This window comes from Sinohyriopsis cumingii, chromosome 17, assembly GCF_028554795.1.
Source record: "Sinohyriopsis cumingii isolate HCF-2022 chromosome 17, ASM2855479v2, whole genome shotgun sequence".
Lineage (NCBI taxonomy): Eukaryota > Metazoa > Mollusca > Bivalvia > Unionida > Unionidae > Sinohyriopsis > Sinohyriopsis cumingii.
The window spans coordinates 113244118-113264788 of NC_142977.1; the positions used below are offsets into that span (position 1 = coordinate 113244118).

Consider the following 20671-nt stretch of genomic DNA (forward strand, 5'->3'; position numbering starts at 1 on the left):
TTTGCACTCAAGATGAAACGGTCCTATTCATTCGAGAAGAAAGAAGAAGAAGAAGAAAGTAAGAGGCAGAAACATGATCTATCGCCTCGTACCAGGGCTGAAATCTTGGCACAAATTCATGCCAGTGATTTTGAAGAGGACATGAGTGAACCAGAATCTGAACCCTCTAAACCAAGTTCACCACCCTTAGTCAACCCTGAAAAGTACTATTCCATTCGAGAGACGGAAAAGCGCTCCTCTACAAAATTTAGAACCGTGGCTTCCACCTACACAGTGAAGTTTAAAGATTTCAAGGCCGACGTACCCTTGGAGAAAGCAGAAGGGTTTATCACCGAGATGTGGGATTCTTTGCTCACCGCACTCAAGCGACAATGTCAACCCAAAGAAGACGATCGCTTGACACTATCCATAGATCACGACGGTTTGAAATCCCCTGTTTGGATCGAGTTTAGCAGACCCGCAGAACTGACCCCTTCCAAAGTCATGGACAAGATTCAACACGTACAACAATCTAATGACCAGTTTGACATCACCGATGGTAAAGCCACACTGAAAATGGCCCACGCCTCTCCTCCTCAAGGGACTGGACGCAAAAAGATGTTATTGGTGGACGACCTTCGCAACACCAAAACAAGTCTCGTCCGAATTAACAACCCTCAAGACCAGATGTGTTTAGCTCGAGCCATCGTGGTGGGACGAACCTATGCCAACAAGAACGACACGGTAGAATGGAAAAGAGCCTGGAAAACTATTCGACAATCGGACCGAGCCAAACAACGAAACGAAGCAGAACTCCTGTTGCAACAAGCTGGTCTGTCCAAAGACACACCCTGTGGCATTCCTGAGATGCAAAAATTGCAAGATGCCCTAGCTCCACGCTACACCTTGAATGTGCACCCTCAAGAAATGCGCGGACCTCTGTTGCTTCGAGGCCAAGACCTTAAGGACGGAAAATGCATTCATGTTTATTATCACGATGACCATTTCGATACCATTACCAGTATCACCGGATTCCTGGGATACAGTTATTATTGTGAGAAATGTGATTATGGTTATAACAATCGAGAGCAACACAAGCATTGTGGATGAAAATGCCCAGGATGTTTGGCCTCTCCACCCTGTCTGAGCGAAGAACCAGTGCCTTGTTCGACTTATCTGCGCACGTTTGTCAGCCCTACCTGTTACCAACAACATTTGAAAACACAAGGTTCACAGAAGAAATGTGCTTGTCAACTCCTGAGATTGTGCCCTACGTGTAGACAAGGCATACGTACCAACAGTACCAAGGCACACGTATGTCGAGGAAGGAAAAAATGTCACATTTGTCACCACATCGTCGACTTGGAACACCAATGCTACGTGCAAAAATACCAACCCCCACCAGAGAAAGAGGACGGTCACAAGAAGAAAAGCAATTTCATCTTTTTCGATTTCGAATGCATGCAAGAGACCGGCATTCACATTCCTAATTTCTGCGTGGCTCATCGAGCGTGCGAGAAGTGCATTCAAGAACCTATCTTCAGTCATTGCCCTCACTGCAGCAAGATTCCTGGAGGGCGTGAAAAAATCTTTCGAGGACCGAACACGTTAGCCGATTTTGCCCAATGGGTCTTAGATCCCATCGACAAGACGTGGAGCCAAGAGGACATCGAACGTTACGGAGATTGTCATCGTCATGCCACAGTGATGGCTCACAATTTCTCCGGATACGATGGACAGTTTCTTCTCAGATACTATACGGAACAAGGCACCGAGCGTCCTAAAGTGACTTTGAACGGAGCCAAAATCATTTTCATGCAAGTGGGACAAGTGCAGTTTAAAGATTCGATGAGTTACTTGGCCATGCCTTTGAGTCGAATGCCTAAAACGTTTGGAATGACAGAAATGGCTAAAGGGTACTTTCCTCACTTTTTCAATACGGAAGCCAATCAACATGCCGTTCTACCCCATTTACCTGAGGCTCACTCTTACGACCCCGACAACATGCGTACCGAACAACGAGAAGCTTTCTACGCTTGGTACCAAGCTCACGCCTCGGACCCTTTCGACTTTCAGGAAGAAATGCTAAAGTATTGTCGTTCCGACGTGGACATTTTACGGCGTTGCTGTGGAAAATTTCGAGAACTGTTCATGGAACACGGAGGGGTCGATCCTTTGAAAGAAGCTTGCACCATTGCCAAAGCGTGTTCCTTAGTGTATCGACAACGATTCATGCCTGAAAACACTGTGGCTGTCATCAGTCCTCAAACGACCCACTTTGTCAAACGTCAATACTCGGTCAAAGCCCTACGTTGGTTACATTACTTGTGCGACAAGGAAGACAAGTGGATTCAGCATGCCCGCAACGGAGGGGGCGAAAAGACCATCGGAACGTATTCGGTCGATGGCTGGGACTTAGAAAACCTAAAGATCGTGTACGAGTTTAACGGTTGCTTATTTCACGGATGTCCCGTCTGTTACCCTGACCGTGGCACTAAAAATCAGTTTTTGCAACGAACCATGGAAGACTTGTACCAGGACACTTGTCAACGGCGCCTAAAGTTAGAACAGGAAGGATACCAAGTGGTGGAAATGTGGGAACACGAGTACGATCACCGTATGAAAACCGATCCCGAGTTTAAACGCCTCGTGGAAGGTTACCAGTTCATGGACCCGCTGAACCCGAGGGATAGTTTGTACGGAGGAAGGACCAATGCCACCTGTTTGCTGTACCAAGCCGACGAAGAGAAAGGAGAAGAAATCATATACTTGGACGTGTGTTCGCTGTATCCCTACGTGTGCAAATATTGTCGCTTTCCTGTAGGGCACCCGCAATTGTTAACGGAACACATCGACCTGAAAAACATTCGACAATACGAAGGCTTGATCAAGTGTAAAGTTTTGCCTCCCACGAACCTATACCATCCCGTCTTACCTCACCATTGTCAAGGCAAACTGATGTTTCCCTTGTGCCGTATTTGTGCCGAAACGTGCAACCAAGATCAGCCTTGTCAGCACACCCAGGAAGAAAGGACCTTGACGGGAACCTGGGTCAGCATAGAATTGTTCAAAGCTCTGGACATGGGATACCAACTGTTATAAGTGTACGAAATTTGCCACTTTCCCAAGACACAACAGTACCACAAGGGTGACCCTACTCAGAAAGGCATTTTCGCCGACTACGTGGATGCCTTTTTGAAACTGAAACAAGAAGCCAGCGGCTATCCTTCCTGGTGTCACACTCCCGAAGACCAAATAAAATTCAAAGAGAAATACTACGAACAAGAAGGCATCTCTTTAGACCACATCGAAAAAAACGAAGGCAGGCGATCGTTTGCCAAAGTGATGTTAAATTGCTTGTGGGGTAAAATGGCACCAAGACGGAATATTTGACAGAACCTTCCCGCTACTTCCAGATGATTCACGACAAAACCAAATACATGAAACACGTGGACGTCGTTCGAGAGGATTTGATCTTGGTCAATTACGAAGAAGATCTGGACTTTGTACAAGACGACCCTTTTGGAAATGTCATCATTGCGGCTTACGTGACAGCTTATGCTCGCTTAAAATTGTACGAAGCTTTAGAACTGTTAGAAGAACGCGTCCTGTACTTTGACACGGACAGTTGCATTTACATCCATCACCCGAGTCAACAGCACCCTGACATCGAAGGAGACCGTTTAGGAGCCTGGACAGACGAGCATCCCGACGACAAGATTCTAAGTTTCGTCAGTGGCGGCCCCAAAAATTACGGCTACGAATACCGGGACAAACAAGGAGAAGTGCACACGACGTGCAAAGTGAAAGGACTGACTCTGAATTATCGTACCAGTCGAGGGGTCAACTTTGGGGTATTGAAAGAAGCCTTGCAATCGGGAGAGGATGGAAACTTTAAAGTGACCACCTATCAACCGAACAAGATTGTACGTTTACCCACTCACCACATCGTCAGTCGACCCTTGGAAAAAGTCTATCAAATTGTATACCAGAAGCGAGTGCGACTTCCCAATCACTTTACGTTGCCGTACGGTCACGTCGGTATTGGTCTGTATATAAAAAGGAACCCTAGGCAAGATCGATAGTTCATTGTTCATTGAAGTAACTTACCATGTCGTTGACGAAGAAGAAACCAGATTGGTTAGGAGTCAAATGTTGGACATCACCGAGACCAGGGTTTTGAGGCTTGGACACAAGAGGTAGCCCAGTATGCACGAGAGTTATTCAAGGAAAAAAGTTACTTTTCAACCTGTGTTAGTGACGGTGCCAGAAGAACCCGTCACCCAGGACAGGACTGTCGTGGACAGGCCTGAAAGACCCTTTCGGGAGGACACTTGTGTGACCTTACCCCCTACTATAGAACTGGTTAGAACTTTACCCAAAACATGTGGTTGTTGTACAGACACTTGTTTTTATTCCACGTTCATGGTTATCATGTGCCTTTTATTCTTGTACTTAAGCCTTTGGCTTTTATGTATTTTTGTCTTTCGTATTCATGTTTGAAAAAAAAAACATTCAATAAACGTGTTCTGAAAAAAAGTATATAAACTCTTGTCTTGTTTGTTTTCGTGTCACAAGTGACATTTCTCACACTATGGCTACCTCTGCTGTCTCTGCTCCCTCTTCCTCTACTGTCAAAGTCATCGACGACCACTTAGATCGTGCCAGTTGGGAGGCTTTGTATCTTCGCCATCCCTTTAACATGCTCATTGCTGGACCTAGCGGTTCAGGCAAAACCGAATTCGTCAAACGTTTGATCGAACATAAACATCATTTGATCGATAGGCCACCTCAACAAATCGTGTGGTGTTACAAAGAGTGGCAATCGACGTACAGCCTCTTGCGAGAAAGTCAAGGCGATTCCATCGTGTTTGTGGAAGGCATTCCTAAAGAAGACGACGGCATCGTCTCTGACTCCCGTCTAACCCATTTGGTCATTTTTGACGACATGTTAGGAGAAGACGAAGAAGAAATTAAACTGTGGTTCACGCGCAAAGGGCATCACCGTAATGCCAGTGTCGTTTACATCACCCAAAATTTGTTTCAACAAAGTAAAGCCCATCGCACCATCAGTCTCAATGCGCATTACGTGGTCTTGTTTAAAAGCCCTCGAGATAAATCGCAAGTGCAAGTCTTAGCCAAACAGTTAGGAACGCCTTGGCTGACTCAGGCGTACGACGATGCCACTCAAACTCCACACGCCTATTTACTCGTCGATTTGAAACCTACGACCCCCGAGTATTTCCGATTTCGTACCCACTTGTTTCACCACTGGTGCCAAGACGGAGGGCCTGTCCTGTACACGTCTCCGTCCTCGACTTCATTTCGCACCACATAAAAAATCTATAAAAACCTCAGACCCTTTTTCGTCTGTCTCACTCTCAGTGCGAACATGACGTCCCTTCAGTCGCATCTTCCCGTCAAATTGATTCGTGCCTTGTATGGCATCAGTCGAGAAAAAGATCCACAAACACGAGCTCGTGTCTTAGAAGCTAGTCTCAAAGAAGTCTTACGATGGTTCACGGTGACGGCACGTCAATTACTCCAAGGAATCATTCAGATTCCTCATCAAACCAAACGCTTTTTTGATCGAAACAAAGTCGCTTTGGTCCAACTGGCCGATCCCCGCATCGACACTCAAACCAAAAAACAAATCATTTTGAAACCTGGAGGGAGCGGTACTCTAGGAGGGGTCATCATTCGCTCACTCTTAAGATAGGATCCTAATGCCCCCAAAGTTATACCCAAGACAAAAGTCCAACGAAGCCCCAAGAAGAAAAAGACCAGGTCCCCAAGGAGAACTTCTCCAGTGGCAGGACCCTCCTCTTACCAGACACCACCCCGGAAAAAGAAAAGAAGCCCCCAGAAAAAGAAAAGTCCACAGAAAACTAGTCGCAAGAGATGCACTTCGGCCAGGACGCAACCTTACACTCGCAAACCACGATCTGCCATGGCGGTGACTGCGTCTTCGGCAGCCTCACATTTGTCCACTTCTCCGTTAAGGACACCGAGAACTGAAGAGTAAATGGAGACGTTGATCACACCAAGAACTTCTCCTTTGATGACCCCCAAAAGAACTTCCCCAGTGGCAGGACCTTCCAATTTAGTGGCAGTGGCTGCTGCTCACAAAGTACCTTCTCCCAAAATCAAAGTTCAAGAAAGATCGGGCATGTTACAAAGTTTACTGGATTTGTCCAAGCAAGAACTGGCTCGATTTAGTCCGTTACGTACCCCTGCACGACGTGTCATGCCTGTCCTCAAACTAATACGACGTAAAGACAATCAGTGGCGACGCGTTCCAGTATAAAAAAGGCCTGTGACCAAGTCGGGTATCAGTGTTTTTTGGTGCTCCTGAAGACTCAAAGATGTCACCCTCCAGAAAACCCCAAGGAAAGAAAAGGAAAGGACTGCCACCACGTTTAGCCAAACATGGGGACATGTTATCTGTCCTGTCCAAAGCTTCTCCACCCCTACGAAAAAAACTCATTCAAACAGCCTCCAAAGAGGTCATCGATACCGTGTGCGAATGTTGTTTGAACGTTTTGAAAGGCACGATCACTTTGTCCAAACACCAGAAACAATGCTTAGGCAAACATCGTCACGTTCTTCGCCAAATGGTTCAAAAGAAAATTCCCATTCGTCAAAAAAAGAAGATGTTAGTGCAACGTGGAGGTATTTTACCTCTCTTGTTAGGCCCCATACTGAAAGGAGTCTTGGGAACCATGTTGGGAGGACTGGTGGGAGCAAGATAAAAAGGCCTCGGAAGTTCCAAGATCTCAGAATCGACCCCTGACAACCCCATGGAAGGACGAAAACTAGCTTTAGTGCCTTACAAACGATGGATGGAATACCATCGGTGGCAAGAACAACACACCCCGCATTTACCTCCCAATCCCAATTTGAGCGAGATGTCCCAGTTACAACACGAATTGCAGTCCTTGATGGATCGCCAAGATTTGTCCGAAACAGAAAAATCGCAAAAGTACGGTCAACTCTTGCAACGACTGCAACTCTTTCACCAGAAAGCTTTAGAAGAAACAGCTCTACCCACTCTGAAAGATTTTAAGACCTTGATGAAAAGTCCAGCACCAGCACCAGTACCAGTACCAGTACCAGTGACCAAGACAGAAAAAGGAAAAGAAGAAGAAGAAGAAGGGTTTCAAACTCCACCAGTAAAAGTACGCAGGTTAACAACACCACCTACCTCCAGAATTGGATGGATTAAAAAGATGATGGCCACCCCTTCTTCATCACAAGAGAAAAAGAAAGTGAAGACAGAAGTGAAGACAGAAGTGAAACAAGAACCGATATCCCCCGCTCAGACATCCTCCTCCTCTTCAACACCTATTGCCGGTCGCACACGCAAAGCATTGCAATCCAAGAAAATACCCCAAGAGATAAAGAGTAGCATCCTCCAAGAGTGGGTGCCTTATTAACACACCAACCAACACAAAAAAATGGAAAAAGTCTTAGCCAGCATTTACTACGATCCCTCCCATCCTGCAGGTTACGCAGGAGTTCAAAAATTGTATCGTGCTGCCAAAACGCGACTGAAAAGTCTCCGTTTACCTCAAGTGCAACGATGGTTACAAGAACAAGCTACCTACACTTTACACAAACCCAAGTTTGCCAGAAGTTTCCCAGAAGTCGCACCCGAGTGGAAGGCATCGATCATCAATGGCAAGCCGATTTAGCCGATGTCTCTCATTTGGCCAGCTACAATCGTGGCTACAAATATTTGTTTTGTGTCATCGACATCTTTTCCAAATTTGCTTGGGTCGTACCCTTGACTTCCAAATCGAGCAGCGAGTTAGTGCGAGCCCTGCAACGGGTGTTGAAACAAAGCGGTCGTCACCCTCTTCGATGGCAAACGGACAAAGGTACCGAATTTCTGAACCAAGCTTTCCAAAAAGAATTAAAGAAACGTGACATTCATTTTTTTACCACCGAGAATCCCGAAACCAAAGCCAGCATCGTGGAACGTTTTCAACGCACTTTGAAAGAACGCATGTGGAAATATTTTACGCATCACCACACTCTGAAGTACATCGACATCTTACCGCACCTGGTGCAAGCGTACAACCAATCTTACCATCGAAGCATTGGACGTGCCCCGGAAGACGTGACTCCCGACAACGAAGTGTTGGTGTTTGAGCGCCTGTTTGGTACGTCCCCGACGAGGGCTGTCCCCAAGAAAAGTGGAGACTTGGCCGTAGGAAATTGGGTGCGCATTGGCAAAACCAAACGCACTTTCGACAAAGGTTACTTACCTAACTGGACGACCGAATTGTTTCGCGTCACTGGACGAGTGCATGGCCGTCATCCTGCCTTCTATAAATTGGAAGACATGAACGGAGAAGTGCTCAAAGGAACGTTTTATTTGCCCGAGTTACAACGTGTCACCAAAAAAGACGACGACGTGTACGACATCGAAAGCATTCTCGAACGCAGAACCCGTAAAGTGGGCAAACGACGTGTCAAAGAAGTCAAAGTACGTTGGAAAGGATATCCACCCAGTTTTGATTCTTGGATCGACGCTTCGCAAGTCATCGACTATAAAAAGAAGTGACCATCATGCCTTTTCACACAGCAGACACAGCTACGTCGACCACTCCTCCTTCACCTAGTTCTTCTGTGCAAGATTTACAAAAACAACCCTTGTGGGTGTGGTGTGGAGAACGTGTGCCTAAAACGCAAATCGTCTTTTTCTGCCAAATCTTCGTGGTGTATTGTGTCATCGGGGCAGCCATCGCCAATTTGAGTTTGCAACAAGGAGACAAACAAATGTGGACCACTTTATTGAGCAGTTGCATCGGTTACCTGCTTCCCAATCCCTCCCTGAAATTCTCTTCCAACGGGAACCTTGTGTCCAGTGCCAGTGCCAGTCACCACTCCAATCACCACAATCAGAACCCCATTTCGGGCGGAGACACGCCTCTGACGTCCAGTAACCCCTCGGACAGCCACAGAACTCTGGAATTATGAGTCACCAAAACCAATTTTACTTAACCTTACCCAGTGACAGTTCCATGGAGGTGTTTCCCCACAACACGTTGTGCTGTTACACGGCCAAATTACCTCAGGCCATCCCCTTAGATCACGAAGCCCATTGGGAAGTGGCTTTAGTAGAAATGATTCACCCGACCCAAGTCCTCAATGTCCTTCCGAATCAAAATTTTTTTGATGTGGAAGTTCATGACGAACAATTGCAACAGTGGATGGATAGCAATGTCAAATATGACAAGAAAACCCGTACACAAAAGTACACCACCTATCACTTGTTCATTTCCCCAGGCTATTATTTTAGTGGTCAACATTTGGTCAGCACCATAGCCTCCAGGTTTAATGCCGTGTTTCTGAAAGCTTTGGAGCATGTTAACAAAAGTGTCACCATGGAGTACCACAAAACAGCTCGTCGCTTCTTGATGAAATTTGAACGGAGTAAAATCCAGTCCATTTCATTTTGTCCAGAATTGTATGACGTGTTGGGCGGAGACATGAACCTGAGAATGAGCATGATGAAGAAAAGCGAATTACCCATCGTTTACGACAATGAGTCTTTTAGCAAGTTATTTCGTGCCCCGGTAGAACTGAACCAAGGACTGAATTTGATGTTTGTGTACTCCGATGTGGTGGAGTATAACGTGTTGGGACACACCTCCGTACCGTTACTGCGTGTCATTCCTTTCAAAGTGGATTCTGCCACGAACACTGACGAGGAAGGTGGAAACACTTACCACGTCCATCGCGAATTTGTACATCCTCACTATTTGCCTGTCAGTAAGTCGTATTTGGACACGGTCAACATTACTATAAAAGGAGATTTGGGACAAAATATTCCATTCACCAAAGGAAAAGTCACGGTGAAACTCCATTTTCGAAAACGGTTTTCTCACGATTCGTAAGTCATGTATCCAGTGTACCGAGGGGTTGCTCGACAGCGAGGACACGGTTTAGGAGATATGTTAAAATCGGCCTTTCGTTCGGTGGCCCCGGTGTTGAAACCGATGGTGACACGCGGATTGCACGCATTGAATGATGCGGCACTGACGCAAGGCAAAGAATTTCTCCAAAATGTCATCATCGACAAACAAAACCCTAAAGAAGCCTTCATGAGGGCAGGCAAAAATGTCTTGCTGCAAACGGGCAAAGACATTTTGGGTCACCGAGAAACACCTATAAATGCCCTGCACGCTACCGAGTCAGGCATTCAGCAAGGACAAGGCAGAAAGAGACGACGAAGAAAACACCCTTTCACCAGACTTCAAGCTAGAAAGGCCAAGAAAAGAAGAACCGTTCGAGACTTAGACGTTTTCGATTATTGAGAAAGAACAAAAAAAAAATGATGCACCGAGAGTCTTGCGCTTGTTCCAAGACGGAACTGGATCTGTTTGCCATGCCCCCCACGATGATGACCATGCAAGAATCCCAGTGGGTGGAATTTCATTCCGTCTCCTCATTGGCCGATTCCGCTCCCATCGAGTTTGAAATCAAAGGACAGCCCGAAGATTACATCGATCTGAATAGCAGTTACTTGTACCTGAAAGTCAAAATTCTAGATAAGACTGGAGGTGCTATAGACGATGAAGCAGTAGCTCCCGTCAACAATTTCATGCATTCCTTGTTCAGTGGAGTGGACTTGTACTTGAATAACAAACTGGTCAGTAGCAGCATGGATACTTACCCTTATCGTGCCTACCTGGAAAATCTCTTGACGTACGGAATAGATGCCAAGAACACTCATCTCAATGCCTGTGTGGTATGGGAAGCTGACGAACCTACCAAGTTTGAAATATTGGAAACTGATGAAAAGAAAGACAACAATGATGGATTTGTAGAACGAAGAAAGAGAATCACGGGAGTCGACACAAGTTTAGAACTGATGGATCGTTTGCATTTGGACATGTGGTTGCAAGAAAAGTATTTGCTGAACGGGGTGGATGTCCGCCTGAGACTGAATCGTAGCAGTGCCGCTTTCCATTTATTGGCTGATAGTGACGGTTACAAAACCAAAATCCTAGAAGCCAGACTCTACGTACGCCGTGTGGAAGTGTTACCTAAAGTGGGAAACGACATCAATCAGACGTTGAGCAGAACGACTGCCAAGTATCCCATACGACGCGTGGAAGTGAAAACCTTCACCATTCCCAAGGGACAGCGATCCATGATCGAAGATCATCTGTTTCAAGGACAGTTACCCAAACGTTTGATCGTTGGTATCGTCGAGAATACAGCCTTCAACGGAGCTGCCGAAAAAAATCCTTTCTACTTTCAACACTTTGGCGTGTCCAAAATCGAAGTCAGTCGCGATGGCAAAACCTTGTGTACCCGACCTTTCGAACCTGACTTTACCAAGAAGAATTACTTGAGATCGTACTTGTCCCTGTACGAAGCCACCGGCCAGTTAGGAACCAACACCAGTCACGGCATTACGTACGAAGATTATGCAGGAGGCTATGCTTTGTGGGCTTTCGATTTCACTCCAGACCAAGGCAGCGACGAGGGACATTTCCACCCTATAAAATCCGGCCAGATTCGTGTGGAAATTCAGTTTAAAGACCGAGACCCTGATGAAACGGTGAACGTCATCCTGTATGTAGAATTCGATAATACGATAGAAAGCAACAGTTTGAGAGAAGTCATCCTAGATTACTAGAAACCATGGAAGACTGTTATCCCTCTTTACCTAGTGGAGAAACTTTGGACATGAAATGTGAGGAGACCGTGGAAAAAGAAGAAGTGATCATGATGAAGTCAAGATGGCCAGAACAAGAAGCCCATTTAGTCTCCTGTTTTGCCAAACACTTGGTCGACAAAATGACAGAATTGATCAAGAAAAATTGCTATGGATGTCAAAACGATCATCCCAGTCAAATTCAACACGATAAATGCCTGATGTTGAGTCAAGAAGAAAAATTGGACGAGTATCTGGACGAAGGTTGGAGTATCATCTCGAACAAAGACGTGTTGCATCAGTGGTATAAAGACTTGCGTAAACATTCTTGTCCACCATTAACCACTCAAGAGATCCATCGTATCGAAGCTCTCCTGAATCAGAGTGAGGAAACAGAACGAATAACCGTTTATTCGTCAGACATTTTCAAGCAAAAAGTCAGGATCGAATTGACGACTTATTATTACCTGTGAAGAAGAAAAAGAACACACACAAATCAATGGATACGTGGGAACTTTATTACCTTTTGAACCACAGTTCGTATGCGGCTTCTTGGAATCCTGTCGTCTGTGCTAAAGATGAACTCCCTCATCGCAAACCTCAAGACCATCAAGCTTACGTGATCAACACGGACGACAGTCATCTCCCAGGAACCCACTGGGTAGCCGTCTACTTTCCTCAAGAAGGATGTGTGGAATATTTCGATTCGTACGGATTGCCCCCTTTTGGAAGACGATATCATCGACTTTATGAGAAGAAATGCTCAGACCACCCGATTCAATAATGTGAAATTACAAGGCACAGATTCCTTGGTGTGTGGACAATATTGCGTGCATTTTCTGCATCATCGAAGCCTGGGCTATTCCTTAGAACATTTAGTGACTCATTTTGATCCTCGTTCTTCTTCAAGAAATGATGTGAAAGTAGATCGATGGCTTTGTGACCATTATGCTTATCTTTTGTCTCAAGCTAGGAAACGTAGTGTCCATCAATGGCCTAATGATTTCCAACAGTGGAAATCACAATTTCATTCACAACGTTGTCAGCCCTGTTTAAAGTAGATTGTGAATTGAGAAAAAAATGTTGGTGATTTGAAAAAATTGTTTGATGTTATAGTGTTGGATTATTGTTACAAATGTTAGAGTTGTTGTTGGTTAGTGTTAAGTGATTTTTGAATAAAAATGTTGTGTTTTGAAAAAAATGCCTTTGTCTTTTGTTTAGCTATAAGAATGTTGGATTGATGCTCTTTGACTTCTTACTATCCCTCTCATGACACTCACTGTACATTGCGACTCGAAAACCGTGTGGGGGATGTTTTCCTTCACGTCCGCGCTTTAACTTTAAGAACCGGTTTGTTTCCAGTCTAACCATCCATTGTCGACTCATCCTCCTAAGAACATGTGTTCCAAACTAGCTAAACTTAACGAAGCCTACGTGAATTTGCATAGGGTCAGACACAGTCTGATACCGAAGCCAGAAGAAATAGAGAATGTGAGAATGTTAAAAATCACTGAAGACCTGATAGAAGAGCTTTTCAGAGAAGAAATGAACAGGGAAAAAGAAGAATGGACAGAGAAGTACAGACTTCAGAGACAGCAGCAACAGCAGCAACAACAACAACAGCAGCAACAAGAACCTGAAGCTGACAGAGGCTTTGTCGATTGTCGTATCGACACCAAAGAGTTCTTCTTCTCTTTCCGAAGAAGCAGACCTATCGCCAGAAAGTCTATCCGCAGAGGACATCGCATTCTTAGAAACTAAAAGATTGCCATAGCAAACAAAAAAACAGCCCTTTTCAGGGCTACCCAATACTCTAGAAAAGAAATAACTATCCATTTGCCAATGTGTGTAGGTAGAGTAGTGTGAAAATAAACACTAACTCTTTTTAAAAAAATGTGAGGGTATGTGTTTGTGAGTTTGTGTGTTTGTAAGTGATCAAGTACGTTGGTGTGGATAGTAGATTAAAATGATGTCTTTATTTGGTGTTTGAGGTGTAGATTTCGGGGTTAGATTGGATTGCATTGAGTATGTGGATAGTCAATTGAAGTGATTTATAAAAAATTTTAAAATAGTGATGGGTAGAATAAAAAAGTGAGTGAGTGTTTCTTTTAGGTCCGCGCGTTGTTGTTTTTTTTTGGTCATGATCTAGGTAAGATCAATTTTATGTTTTTAGGGGATGTTTTCCTTCACGTACGCGCTTTCACTATAAATTGAAACTCGTTCGGCAGTCTAGCTACCCTTGTTGATTGATCAACACAAGGATGAATAGTAGCAGAATAAGCAAACTTCTTGAACTCCAGATACATCTGGAATATGTCAGGCGCCTGGTAAACGAACTGGCTGCGGAGGCTATAATAGAAGAAGAAAGAATAAAGAAGGAAGAGGAGGAGAGAAGACAGAGGGAAGAGGAGGAAAAGAAAAGAGAAGGGAGGATGTCGTTCAATATTCCCGAGACAGAGGATTGGGGTGCTCAAGCGAATCATCCTCCCTCTTCGCTCCCCAGAAGAAAGGTGAAAGGAGACTGGGGAAGAAGATGCGTGTGTGGCGCCAGGCCAGGAAGGTGCAATCATTAGATAGTTGCATCTGGAGTTAAAAAAAAAAACAGCCCTTTTTAGGGCTACCCAATACTCTAGAAAAGAAATAACTATCGATTTGCCAATGTGTGTGTGTGTGTGTGTGTGTGTGTGTGTGTGTGTGTGTGTAGGTAGAGTAGTGTGATTATAAACACTAACTCTTTTTTCATAGTGCGAGGGTATGTGTTTGTGTGTTTGTGTTTGTAACTGCTCACGTAAGTTTGTGTGAATGGTAGATTATGGGTTTCTTTATTGTTTCTTAGCGTATGTGAAGAGTATAGTTTGGGTTTTGTAACCGCTCACGTACGATTGTGTGGATAGTAGATTATGGATTTTGTTTATTGTTTCTTAGCGTATGTGGAGAGTATAGTTTGGGTTTTGTAACCGCTCACGTACGATTGTGTAGATAGTAGATTATGGATTTTGTTTTAATGATTTGCGTGTGTAAATAGTAGATTTGGGGTTTGTTTATTGTTGCTTCACTTATGTGGATACTATATTATATGAAATGAGAAAAGTAGGGGATGTTTTCTTTCACGTCCGCACGATGTTAGGTCATGATCTAGGTAATATCAATTTTATGTTTTAGGGGGATGTTTTCCATCACGTACGCGCTTTCACTATAAGAACCCACAGTATTCGTCGTTCAAACCATTCTACAAAGAAGATGGCTTCTAACCAAATTGACAAAATGCAAACATTGCAAGACGTTTTGGACAATTTAGGAATGATGGAGCAGATGTTAATAAGACTCGTTGAAGACCACTATTCCTATAGTCCCCATCGTGTAAAGATGGAAATTAATAACTTAAGAAAGGTAAAGGATAAGATAAGTGGTGTAATGAAAGAGATAAAGGAGGAGAAGGAGGATGAAGAGGAAAGGATAAGAATACGCAAATGGAACGAAAAAATTGAAAAAGAAGAAGAAAATGAGAAGAGGAAGAAAGAAGAGGAGGAAGAGAAGAAGAAAGAAGAGGAGGAGAAAAAAAAGAAAGAAAAGAAGAGAAAGAGTGTAGGAGAGAAAATAAGAAGTTGGTTGAGAAAAAGAAGAAATTAGAAGCAGAAGAAGAAGAAAAACCAAAGGCCCTTTTCAGGGCCAGCCATATTTCTCGAAAAGAGAATGACTTTATTCAATTGCCTACCCCTTTTTTAAATTTAAATTTAAATTTAAATTTTAAAAAAAATAAAAAAAAAAATAAATCCCATGTTCAATTCCCCTTGAGGCTAGAGTGGCCCAGGGTTTTTTCTCCATGTTCAATTCCCCTTGAGGCTAGAGTAACCCAAGACTATTTCCCATGTTAAATTCCCCTTGAGGCTAGAGTGGCCCACGATTTTTCTCCATGTTAATTTTCCATTGAGGCTAGAGTGGCCCAGGGGTCTCTGTAATGATAATTCCCATTGAGGCTAGGGTGGCCCCATTCACTACTCTTCTTGTTGCATTTCCATCATCGTATCTGGCAGAACGTGACTTTAGTGTGGTCGCCCACCTTCTATCCAAGCAAAGAAATCGACTCCAAATTGTTAACTCTGGTGATTTGCGACTCGGGTTAAGTGACTTTAAACCGGACATTGGGGCAATAATCTCACGTCATCAAGCCCATCCGTCACATTAAGCAACTACTGAACTGTTAGGAACTTAAGATGAAGAATCGATTAAGTACTTGGGTTCCAGGAATCTAGTATAATATATAATCTCTTGTAGCTTCTTACATTACTTTCCGACTTTCAATTAGAATTCATGATTATTAAAACAATATGTTTTTAAAATTTGATTTGGAATAATTGTGTTTTTGTATTTTACTCCTCAGAGTTTAAAAACAGTTAATAATTCATTTTCCCGGTATATTAGTTATTTCATTCCTTACTTGTTCTCATAACCACTATGTGACTATACTAATAGGCCTATGTGATTAAATTAAAATGAAACGTTACTTCATATAATATAGGAATAGATGTAGATGGGGGCGTTGAGGGTCCGTTTCTCGAGCCAAAGGGGCGTTGGCTCTAAAAAGTTTGGGAACCACTGCATTATCCTGACACCAGGCCGACCAGTCCTAACACTAACCTCTTAATGCTGAGCGCCAAGTGAGGCAACTGTTAATAATATTTTCATAAGTCTTTGGCATGACTTGGCCGGGGTTCGAACCAGCGACTTCCCGCATCCGAGGCGAGCGCTCTAACCACTTAGACCACCGGAACGGTCTACTTTGGATAAGAAACTTTGCGTTATATGTTTAATATCTGAATGGTCGAAGCCATGGTTTTGTCAATACAACGGGAAAAAAATAGTTATTAATTTTGTTTGAAGTAGATAATTCAAAGTGGCATGCTAAGGGTAAATGGCACCCTGAGCGACTATGATGGCCCAAAGGGGTTTTGGAGACCCAAGACCAATGGCGTGTGGGATGTTACGCCGTCCCCCCCCCCCCAGTTACTACGTTACTGATAATGTAACCAAAAGGTTTGTCTGAAGCAAGATCACATTCGAAGATGGCGTATCAAAGGATTATTCTACACTACAACCAATATAATGAAGTTTATAGTTGGTAACGTTGGTGAGTTTCACGCATAATGAATTTTAAATTATAAATAGTATAATTACCTCAAGACTGATAAGTATGTAACAAAAAACTATCGTTATTACGTTAACGCCATTTTGATTGCTACATTACGTTTGATTGTCAGCATCAAATATATGGATCATGAATCAACGCTTCACTTTTCGTAATAATCCAGATTGTGTATACTGACAACTCGGCATGATATATATCCATCAACGCTTCACTTTTCGTAATGATCCAGAGTGTGTATACTGACAACTCGGCATGATATATCCATCAACGCTTCACTTTTCGTAATGATCCAGATTGTTTATACTGACAACTCGGCATGATATATCCATCAACGCTTCACTTTTCGTAATGATCCAGAGTGTGTATACTGACAACTCTGCATGATATATCCATCAAGATCGCAATACTGTGATGCTAATATAAAAGTATTGGGCTGTGTATGTATGTACGTATACGCAGATCCTAATCAAATCGTGAGCTTTTATTTGTTGTTGTTTTTTTTACAAACGAGAATAAGGAAATATAGAGGAATTTAGGAAAGACCAAATGTTTTATTTGCTGAATTCTTGACGAAGTCGAGTACTGTGTTTGCATACCAACCTAAATTCCAAAGCAGAAGGTTACTGCTATAATTAGTCATAATTCCATAATCTGTTATACTTTGTCATAATCCCATAATCTGTTATACTTTGTCATAATCCCATAATATATTCAATGTATTCTTTTACTGCCAGATCTATTTTACTTCTGCTGTGTAATTACTCCCTCATCTATTCAATTATTTCTTTGTTTATATTCCCAGAAGATTCCGAAGAACAGCTGAAAGGAAATGAGGGTATGTAAATATTTTGTGACATTCACCTTTTAATTTGTAAGTATTTTATTTCAAACGTAAAATTTAAAAATGGTACGAAATACTGTGAGCTAAATCAAAGATTTAAAAGTATAAAATATTAATGAGAAAACTGCCAGAAGAATTATCTGTAAGATTTGAGAAATCTGAAATAAATGTTTCATTTTCATTAGGAAGGTACCGCATGTGCCTTTGTTTCTCTATTAGATATTATATAATCCAAAGTGCATCCTAACAAATAAGAGCGTTTCTTGTGAAATGTCGTTTATTTAAGTTGAATTTTTTTATATTTAAACCATTTGGTTGTTACGGTGTAATAAAATGTAACATAATTGTATTGTTATATTTCTACAGAGAAAGAAGTTAACCTTTTCACTACTAATTTGTATATAATCAATAATGATTAAAATGTTACATAATACAGATGGCTGTTTGATACTAAAGGAATGTCTAATATCATACAACCATCAAATTAATGAATTACAGGCCCACCCACCTTTAACCCAAAAAGACGTATCGCTCAGGTCGTGGAAGGACTACCTACAGGAGATATCAGACTTGACTGTGAGGCCCGTGGCTTTCCATATCCATCAATCACATGGCTGAAAGACGGAGTAAAATTGGACCCTAAAGATGAGGATTCAAACGTAATAGAAATTGTTATTATTATTAATTTTATTATTATTATTATTAATTTTATTATTACTTTTATTATTATACCCCTGTCCACAGTTTTTTGATGGTATTACTGGCTGGTCTTTCTCTTGCGATCGGGCTACTTCCTGTTTGTTATTGTTGTTCTTCATTTTCTTGTTATTATTATTATTATTAAAGATGGCTACACTTCACCAGAAAAACAGAAAGGCATTGAACGGTTTTACTTGCTTTCATTTAGTACATCCATGTATCTATTTATCTATAATGGTCCCTTTTCATTTAGCATATCCGTTTATCTATAATGGGCTATTTTTGTGTTATTTTTGGTTTATTTTTAGCTTATTATTTAAATAATTTGATTAATAGACGTAAATACAGAGTACCATATTCTTAACAGTTTCCAATAAAAAGAAACGGTAACAACATTCATTGGAAAAATGTCAACTGTAACAAGATAACCGGGTGGGATATTTCGGATTAACAACAGAACACGTTTTGACGACACAGATATATGGTTTAATGTGGCGATTTATACGAGTAGTGGATTATGAAGATGTGTGCGTATTTATAATCCAAATATTGGATCTATTTAACAAAAAACGCACAGTTTCAAAGATGGAAAAAATGTACAAATAAATTTAGGTCAGTAACCCTAAAACACAGGATAAATGATTTCACAAATGATTCAATAATGGAAAGATGAATATAGTTCACTCAAATAGTAAACAATGTAAGCGTTTACACATAGTAAAAAAATGTATTCGCTCAGGTAGCGAAATTATGTCACTAAACAAGAACGGATATACAATCTATCCTTCCAGTCCTGAATAATACACTGGGTCTTACTAACCCAAAATTAGCATACAGCTAAAAATACTTGTGTGGAGATGCACTCCGTCACCCGTGCACCATATCCGCTCCACAGCTCCTCCGAATCAATTTCACAACCAATATAGACTCCGGACCCTCGGAATACTATGATCACTTGAAACATTAGACCCTCCGGTCCCCTGGTCCTTTGACGGCTCTACAGTTGGGTCACCTTAGTCACTCTTGACATTCCGGACGCTAGACATTAGACGCTCCGGCACCTTAAACGCACCGGACACACGGACGTTTCTACCCTCTGACAACACCGGACACCCCGGATATTCCTACCATCAAAACTCAGCCCTACAGCTGGAGTTGTGCGAATCCTTTAAGCAGGCCGCTTGCTGACAAAACCATTAGTATTGTAAAGGTCCTTTACATGTAGTAACGTATTTATACCTTTAGAATTTTCGTTATTCTTTATCAAAGGCACCTTGCACGTGTGGCACAGGACGAATCGTACTCACGATTTCGAAATACATAGACCATATTATAATCACCCTCGGGTATCGTTGTACAGAGAAAAAGAAACGAAACCCGAGTACATGTATTTAATTAACAACATTTACACCATTCCGTGACATCAACATTGTATATTAATATACTTTAAGATTACTTAGTATCCCAGAAGAAGTTCACATTTTCTAAGTAGGAATATTGCTACAAGTGCAAACAGTTCGGTTTCAATTCAAACAAATTTAAAATGTATAATGATATTTTTTAAATGTTAACATTGTTTGTATTTTAAATGTACTTTGGTTAGCAATTTGTCGCTCTGAATATGCATAATACAATAATTCTGTATTGTTATCCAGTTGATTTGAACACTATACCTGTAATTATAATTTGTAATATGCTCATTGTTTTTTAGTTGGTCTGTATCTGCTATAGTGATTTTCTGCTTTTGTTTATGTTGAAAGAAGTCTACACAAGCAGAGAGAGAGAGAGAGAAAGAGAGATGCCATAAAAAATCTCTGTTTTGTCGAATATCAAACGGAGACCATACTGTTGAAATAAATTGACATCAATGTTGCAACGTCATGTCTTTACTGCTGACTTAGCAACATTACATTTAAGGATATATTTCAGCAAGTGTTAGAATTTGCATCAAGATTTGAGAAGTTAATGGTGGTTTTTCTGCTGCAACTAAGGTTCAGTCTCTAGCAATATAACCACAATTAATGTCACCACAATCTCCAAAACAACACTGACCTCAATGATTGTGTAATAGCGCCTTTCTGATGTCACTGCGCTATGAGGAATTAGTCACAAGCAAGAGGGTTTCTTCTTTTTCTTTTCTTTTTCTACCTTTAATGAAGTATGTTGCCCCTAGTTCTTCATGCTGACTCCCTGCACTATGTTTGACCTGGTTATTTAAACAATCCTAGCGGACTTCAAAGAAAACATTCCCTGAAGACCTGTTCTAAACTAATATTCTGGTCTGACTGTGTTAGGTGCAGACCCTTTATCTAACTCTAATCTGCATATCAAA

At 42.1% G+C, this 20671-nt stretch overlaps 1 protein-coding gene across 2 annotated transcripts in view; it reads left to right on the forward strand.

Annotated features, from left to right (window-relative positions):
- The window catches only part of LOC149779686 (fibroblast growth factor receptor-like 1), a 197535-nt gene that overhangs the window by 133840 nt on the left and 43024 nt on the right, over nucleotides 1-20671 (forward strand). Inside the window, exons 10-11 of one of the 2 annotated variants that reach the window (XM_089940531.1) lie at nucleotides 17602-17634; nucleotides 18139-18299. In XM_089940531.1, coding sequence (XP_089796657.1) covers nucleotides 17602-17634; nucleotides 18139-18299 — 194 coding nt within the window. The remainder of the gene's footprint in view (nucleotides 1-17601; nucleotides 17635-18138; nucleotides 18300-20671) is intronic. The other variant, XM_089940532.1, reaches the window with a different exon arrangement.